Source organism: Muscardinus avellanarius (genome assembly GCF_963383645.1).
Source record: "Muscardinus avellanarius genome assembly, chromosome: 16".
NCBI classification, from domain to species: Eukaryota; Metazoa; Chordata; class Mammalia; order Rodentia; family Gliridae; genus Muscardinus; species Muscardinus avellanarius.
Window position 1 is genome coordinate 58,478,653 of NC_137802.1, and position 8,135 is coordinate 58,486,787.

The window sequence follows — 8,135 nt, forward strand, 5'->3', positions numbered from 1 at the left end:
AAAATAAAAAGGACTAGGGGTTTATCAGAGGTAGAATAACCCTGGGTTCAATGTCCAGTATCAAAAAGGAAAAAAAAAAAAAAAGCAAAATGCAAAAAGAGACAGTCTCACTCTGAAAAGAGGTAGAAAGTTCCATGGGAAATGAATAACCTTGGTAGTCAAGACCATTAGGCTAGTGGTTCTCACACTTTGGTGCGTAGAAGGGTCCTCAGGAGTCTTGTTCCCTGGTGCATTTCTGAGTCCCACCACCAGTTTGTTTAGAGCTGGACTTTTTTTTTTTTTTTTTTTTTTTGGTGGTACTGGGGTTCCTGGAAGCCCTTCTACCTCCGGGCTACACTCCCAGACCTATTTTTACATTTTTATTTGGAAACAGGGTCTCCTAAGCCAGCACGCGCGGCTGGCTTCGAACCTGCGCGATCCTCCTGTCTCTGCCTCCCAAGTGCGGGGATTACAAGCATGCGCCACCACGCCCGGCTGAGCTGGACTTTTTTTTGAAACCGAGAGTGTTGTGCTTGCAAGGCAAGGGCTTCACCATTGAGCTACATCCCAGCCCCCACCACTCGTGTGTAATCACTCGATCTGAGGTGGAGTTGGACTTGCAGTTTTACAAGCATTCTAGGTGATTCTGATAAAGGTGGTCCTTAACTATAATTTGAAACACTGCTTTGAGGTATAGGCAACAAAACTCTTGCTCAGAGGTCTTCTAACGCCATAAGTGTCATCAGCAGCCAATCCTAAGGACCTTCCAAAAATTCTGAGAAGCATAGGAAGATAATGTATTTGGGGCATGGTTTATTTTTTTTTTTCTTTTGTGGTACTGGGGATGGAACCCAGGGGCATTCTACCTCCAAGCTCCACCCCCAGCCCTATATTTTTATTCTTTATTTAATTTATTTATATATTTTGGTGGTACTGGGGGTGGAACCAGGGGCTTTTCCACCTCCAGGATATACTCCTAGACCTGTTTCATACTTTATTTGGAAACAGGGTCTCACTAAGTTGCTGAGAGCCTCACCCAGTAGCTGAGGCTGGCTTTGAATGGTGAGATCCCCCTGTCTCAGCCTCCCAAGCGCTGGGATTACAAGCGTGTGCCATCACGCCTGGCCCTATTCTTTATTTTTAAACAGGGTATCTCTCAGTTGCAAAGGGCCTCACTAAGTGGGTGAGGCTGTCTTTGAACCGTGATCCTCCTGTCTCAGCCTCCCAAATGTTGGGATTACAAGGGTGTGCCACCACGCCCTGCTAAGGGGCATGGTTTCTAATGAGTCCATAGGACTTCATGGTGAAATCAAGATCTCAAGAAGATAGGTAGGAGTAGAGGTGGAATTGGGGCTCTCACTTTATATCCAGCCCCCTGGACAGCAAGTCTTTTTTAAATTTCCAGGTAGGGTTCCTGTTCTCTAACCTAGAACTAGAAAGAATAGGTCCTGTGTTTTGCCTGGGTGTCATGGTCCTCACCATTCTTTGGCATATGTGGTTTATTTCAGGGGACATGAAAGGGCAATTTGAGGTTTCTGTTTGGCCAAATCAGACCCTAGTGGAGTTTGGACAGTCTCTAAGAGTCAACTGCAGCACAACCTGCCCAGACCCAGGACCCAGTGGAATTGAGACCTCTTTCAAGAAAAGCCAAGCAGGCAAAGGGCCGCAGTGGAAGGAATTTCTCCTGGAGGATGTCACAGAGAACTCTGTTCTGCAGTGCTTCTTCTCTTGTGCAGGAATACAAAAGAATACAAGCCTTGATATCACTGTGTATCGTGAGTAGGGCAGGGGCCTGGGGAGGGAGGGAGGAGTGGTGAAACAAATATGCTTTATTTAGGGAAGAATTAAGGGTTTCTCCTAAGGGAGAGGATTAGGGCCCTTAATAAGGGTTTCTGCCATGCTATAGGGATATAGACCCAGTTACTTCTGTTTCCCCTTGGTGGCAGCTAGGTTCTGGGTTTACATTATTAGCAGACTGTATAAGGAAGCTAGACATCTCTGCTTGAGAACATGCTTAAGTACCAGAAGTAGGTGCTAATAATACTGAGTTCTAAGTCATCAAAAATGTAAAGTTAGCCAGGCGTGGTGGCACATGCTTATAATCCCAGCATTTGGCAGGTAAAGACTAGTATTACGGTTCATGGACAGCCTTAGCTACTTAGCGAGGTCCTTCGCAAGTCATTGAGACCATGTTTCAAATAAAGAATAAAAACTAGGGCTGGGCCAGGCGTGGTGGCACACACTTGTAATCCCAGCATTTGGAAGGCTGAAACCAGAGGATCACAGTTCGCAGACAGCCTCAGCTACTTAGTGAGGCCCTCTGCAACTTAGTGAGACAATGTTTCAAAATAAAGAATAAAAAATAGGGCAGGGGATGTAGCTTGGAGGTAGAATGACCCTGGGTTCCATCCTCATCACTGAAAAAAGAAAAGTAAAGTTAGTGCTTATTTCCTACAAGTTGTTAGAGTAAATAAGGATTGGAGAAAGGGGGGTCTTTCCGAGCTAGAGTCTATAAAATATGAGGCTCCTGAGCTGCCCTGCTGCAGAATAGGTAGGCTCTGAATTGCTGGATAGGTGAAGATCTTTCAGAGAAGCTAGCATTGGCAAAAATGGGGCCGTAAGAGTAAGTGGGATTTCTGTGATGGAAGAACTTGGTTAGCTAGGGTATAGTTTTTGTGTAATCCTAAGGAGATTCTCAGAAGTTCATGCCTCTGAAGAACCTCTGGTATGAGATAAAACCTCTCTAGAATGGCAACAATAAAGCAAAGAACCTCTTCAGCTGTCACATTTCTTGCTCACAGCTCTAGTCACCTTTGCTGTGCTTAAGAAGAGCTAGAAGGCTACCTAATTCATTTAAGGCAGGGGCAGCCAGAAACTGATACTTTTGATCAGGTGGTTCGTGGGTAGTGGTTGTCTTCTGTGATCTGTATTATTACAGGCTTCCTGTTCAATGCCTTTTCTTTCTTGAGAGGTGGGTAACTTTCTCTAATCGAACCTTGCCTTTTTGTCTTAAAAGACCCACCAAAGCAGGTGATCTTGGAGCTGCAGCCGGCATGGGTGGCCGTGAATGAAGCCTTTACAGTGAAGTGCCAGGTGCCCAGTGTGGCGCCCCTGGAGAACCTCACCCTTACCCTTCTCCAGGGTAACCAAGAACTGCACAGAAAGAATTTTGTGAGCTTGGCAACGGCCTCCCTAAGGTCACAAGCTGAGGCCACCGTCAGTGTCAGAGCCCAAAGGGAGAATGACAGGTGCAATTTTTCCTGCCATGCAGAACTGGATTTGAGTCCACAAGGTGGAGGGATCTTTCACGGAAGCTCAGCTGTCAAGGTACTCCGGATCTTTGGTGAGTCAGAGTTCAGGTGTGGAAGGAATCTTGGGGCTCATTTTTTTCATCTTGCCTTGGCTTTTGGGAACAAGGGGATGGCCAGGGAAGAGGGTGAGGCTGTGAGAACAACTGAGCTCTACCCCTCCTTTAACTCACTTTGAGAGAGAAAGATGTTTTAGTCCTACTCCTCCCATCCTACACTGTGGGGTTCTACACACACATACTTTATAATGGCCTTTCTCCTTTTTTTCCTTTCTGCACTTTCTTGGCAGAATTCTCCCAGAGCCCCCAGATCTGGGTTTCTTCACTTCTGGAGGTTGGAATGGCAGAGGCTGTGAGCTGTGAGGTGGCTAGGGTGTTTCCAGCCAAAGAAGTTATATTCCATTTGTTTCTGGGAGATCAGGAGCTGAGCCCCTCCTTCTCCTGGAAAGGGAACACAGCATGGGCCAATGCCAGTATTCGGGCCATGGAGACTGGTGATCAAGAGCTGTCATGCTTTGTGTCTCTGGGACCAACAGAACAGAAAACGAGGACGTTCGTACATGTCTACAGTAAGTGAACCACCTCTTCCCTTCCCTGTGTTTGAAAACTTACTGCGGTAACGGGGAGATAATTTGACTCTAGGTGCCCCTGCTAACCGTTGCTGGGTATATTCTCGTAGTCTTCCATCTTTCTCTTATAAATGCAGGCAACTCGGGGATGTACAATTGTGACAGTGATTCTGTTCTATCCAGCATCCACCCTAATTTTCCTAAGGCTGTGGTGTTTATAGAGTTATTATGAATGCTTGAAGTTTATTCTAAAATAATTTTTAGAGGTGAGGAGGAATCTGTAAGATGAAGACATTAATATGTCCTCGCAACAGAGGCGTAAAAGCTAAATGTGTGCATGCTGCATTCGTTATAAGAGAAGCTCTCAGACTCCCAAACTACTTTGTCATTTCTTTGTTTCAGCCTTTCAGAAGAATAATGGTATCCAAACTCTTGCCTACATTGTCTGCCTGCCCCAGGGAGGAATAGTACAGAATTAGCTATCAGTTTTGAAAAATGTTTGGCTTTCCTTTTTCCTTTTTCTTTTTTCTTTTTTTGCGGGTCTGGGGATGGAACCCAGAGGCATTTGATCTCCAAGCTACACCCCCTGCCCAATTTTTAAAAATTCTTTATTTTGAAACAGGGTCTCACTAAGTTGCGGAGGGCTTCACTAAGTAGCTGAGGCTGTCCCAGAACCGTGATCCTCCAGTCTCAGCCTCCCGAATGCTGGGATTACAAGCATGCACCACACCCAGCTTGGCTATTCTTTTTCTTTTCTTTTCTTTTCCTTTCTTTCTTTCTTTCTTTCTTTCTTTCTTTCTTTCTTTCTTTCTTTCTTTCTCTTTGTGTGTGTTTCTGGGGATTGAACTCAGGGGTGCTTTACCATTGAGCTACATCCGCAGCCCTTTTTATTTTTTTATTTTTTTATTTTTTTGGTAGAACTGGGGGTGGAACCCAGAGGCCTTCTACCTCTGAGCTATACTCCCTGACCTATTTTATATTTTTATTTGGAAACCGGGTCTCACTTAGTTGCTGAGAGCCTCACTAAGTAGCTGAGGCTGGCTTTGAACCTGTGTGATCCTCCTGTCTCAGCCTCCCAAGCGTGGGGATTACAAGCGTGCGCCACCACGCCCGGCTTTTATTTTTTTTTATTTTGAAACCATGTGTTGCTCATCTGCCAAGGCTGGCCTTGAACTTGTTTTACTCCTTCTTCAACTTTTCCTGAGTAATTTTTCCTTTCTTTATAGGTTTTCCACCACCAATCCTAGAAATAGAAGAATTATACCCTCTGGCAGGGACAGACATTAATGTAACCTGTTCGGGACATGTATTAACATCACCCAGCCCTACTCTTGAGCTTCAGGGAGCCCCATACATCCCTGCGCCTGGAGAGCCTGCATGGTTTCTACTTACTGTCAGAGAGGAAGATGATGGCCGTAATGTCTCCTGTGAGGCCTCTTTGGAGGTGCAGGGTCAGTGGCTGGTTAAAACCACTGTGATCCAGCTCCATGTCTTCTGTGAGTAGAGATCTGGTCTTTAAAACAGGGCTCTATAATTTCCCATTTCTGGAGAGCTTCTTGGCCAATAGCTTTATTAGTATAGTTACCACATTTTCTTCATTAAGAAATCAAAGAAGAAAATGAAAGTTCTCCAAGCTTACCTTGCACCCAGGAATGTAAGTAGAAAGATAAGGGGGAATTAGGACAAGGAAGGAAAGTGGTTAAAGTGGTCAAACAGCACTAGCTGAGGCTGGGTGGCTAAGGTGGGCATAAGAAGGGATAGTCGGAGTTGATGAAGGGAAATTTCAAGAATTTCACATCAGAATTTGTATTTTGAAAAGTGGGAAAGTCTTCATTTTTATTTACCTAAAACCAGGGCCCCGTTGGCATAGCAGTGTTGCCTTTTAGTCTTGAACCCATAATAGTACTCTGGGATACAGCTCAGACTCCTTGAGGGAAGGGAGGAAAGAAGAGGTGGCTCAGTGCAGGGAGTTGACAGTCTGTCCCTTGGGTTAGATGGGGGAACAACATTTGGGTTGCATAGGGAGAGAGGTGCTAAGCATGAAGGTGAGGTAGAACAGGGCACACTGACCTGGTCTCCTTGGGGAATTCTTTTGCAGACAAGCCACGCTTAGAGGAATCTGGTTGTCCTGGTAACCAGACATGGATAGAAGGTATGGAGCAAATGCTTGACTGTGTTCCAGAGGGAAACCCAACTCCATCTCTGGTGTGTACCTGGAATGGGATGATCTTTGACCTCCAAGTGCCACAGAAGGCAACTCAGAACCACACTGGCACCTACCGCTGCACAGCCACTAACCAGCTGGGCTCTGTCAGCAAAGACATTGATGTCCTTGTTCAAGGTGACTACTGCTGCCCTGCTGTCATATCCAGGATGGAAATCCCCTCAGGTCTTGGGAGTCTTATCCAGATATGGGAAGAAGAAAGATTTTTGCTGGGCAAGGGAGGATGAGACTGAGAAGTGGGCTTGGTGGGCTGGGATGATTCTCTTGTTCTCAAACTCTTCCTCCAATTCTCTCTTTTGTGTTTGGGCTAGGACCAGAGGAAGAAATCAACTCTATCATCATCATCATTGTCATCCTTGGAGTGAGTGTAATTACCATTGCACTGTATTTGAACTGTCTTCCCTATAAAATGAAGAGGAAATTTCACTATAGGCAGAATGAGCAGAGCAAAGATGAGGAAAACCAGTTTTCTAGTCAACAGGCAGAAAAGTGCGACTCATAGTTGTTGACTAGAAACAGATCTTTGGTTGGATGAGATTTCCTTTATTGGGGTTTCCCCGGGAGGGAAGAGTGGGAGAAAGGAGAAAGGCAGAAACTATGTGAGGCTGTATTACCCTGAGTGTTCTGCTGTTCCATAGAACACTGCCTCAGGCCCCATGTCCCTTGTGTCCAGCCCATCCACAAGCTCACCCTTCTCTTTTCAGTTCACTCCAGTCAGTAGGAATTTCACGCTCCATGTTCAGCTAGTGAGAAGGCCTCTTGCTCCTTGCAGTGTGCTTCATTAGCCCACTCTTAAAAGAGGACCCTGCCCTGCCCTGCCCCTTCTTGCTCTTTCCTCAAGAACATCAGACTAAAGAGTTTATCAGAAATACCTTTTGGTTTTCATGGTTTTCTGATGACTAATTGAAAACTAACTTCTTAGTCTGGGGACAGGACATCTCGACATTTCCTTGCTCCCCTAACCTGGGGTTCTGGAAGCCAGCTCCCAGAGCTGAGCTTGATGACATCATGAAGGATCAATAGCAGTTAAGCCTTAACTCACTAACCATCTGAGGTGGAGCTTGGGAGTAGAAAAATAATAAGAAATTCCATGTCGAGTCATATAAGCAGTTACCTAACCCAATGTTTTGTTTCTGAAGTGGAAGGTACAGTTTTCCCATAAAATCAGCTCATGAGATAAAGGCACCAAACATCTATGAATTCCTTTTTTAATATTTGGTACTAGCCGGGCATGGTGACGCCTACTTGTAATCCCAGTACTTGGGAGGCTGAGACAGGATGATCGGGATTCACAGCCAGCCTCAATTACTTAGTGAGACCCTCCGCAACTTGGTAAGACCCTGTTTCAAAATAAAAAGAATATAGGGCTGAGGGTATTAGCTTGGAGGTAGGATGCCTCTGGGTTCCATCCCCAGTACCACAAAAATAAATATTTTTTGATACTAGAGGTTGAACTCAGAGGTATTCTGTCTCTGAGACATATCCCTAGTCCTATTTTGTTTTTCATTTTTGAAACAGGGTCTTGCTAAGTTGCTGAAGGACCCTGCTAAGTTTCTGAGTGAATTCCTTCCCATATACCATTACAGAGTCATCTGTGAGTTCACATTTGACCTGTGTTTTTACTTATATGGGCTCTTAGGTTTAGTTCTAATGTTTACTCTCCTTTTCCATACATAAGTACCTATTTTCATTTCATTTTCATCTTGAAAACTATTCCCTTTAAACTTCAAGAGGGATCCTCTTTGTCTGGGGTTGTAACTCAGTAGCAGAGTATGTACTTAGAATGCAAGGAGCCCTGAGTTCGGTCCTCAGAACCACACAAAACAACAAAACAATCCTCTCGTGATGGGGTCCACTCTGATTTTATGATTTGGCCTCATTCCCTGTTCTTTGGAAAGAGTGTATTCACCTTTGGAGAAAGCATAAAACCAGATATTTTCTTCAAAATCAGTCATGAAATGTTCATAATGTTGGCTGCGGTAAAAATAAAAGCAATTTTATATATGCACATATTTCTCTTTTGTATTATTACTGAGAGCCTCATCCCTCTGGAGCC

General features: G+C 44.8%; 1 protein-coding gene across 1 annotated transcript; it reads left to right on the top strand.

The window, feature by feature from the left end:
- Positions 1 to 1,492: 1,492 nt before the first annotated feature.
- On the top strand, positions 1,493 to 6,581 carry LOC308275750 (intercellular adhesion molecule 1-like; the record flags this gene model as incomplete). Its single annotated transcript, XM_080714103.1, has 6 exons — positions 1,493 to 1,754; positions 2,996 to 3,322; positions 3,577 to 3,855; positions 5,082 to 5,351; positions 5,954 to 6,196; positions 6,391 to 6,581. The coding sequence occupies 6 exons, from the start codon at positions 1,493 to 1,495 to the stop codon at positions 6,579 to 6,581; spliced, it is 1,572 nt and encodes a 523-aa protein (XP_080570229.1).
- Positions 6,582 to 8,135: the final 1,554 nt, after the last annotated feature.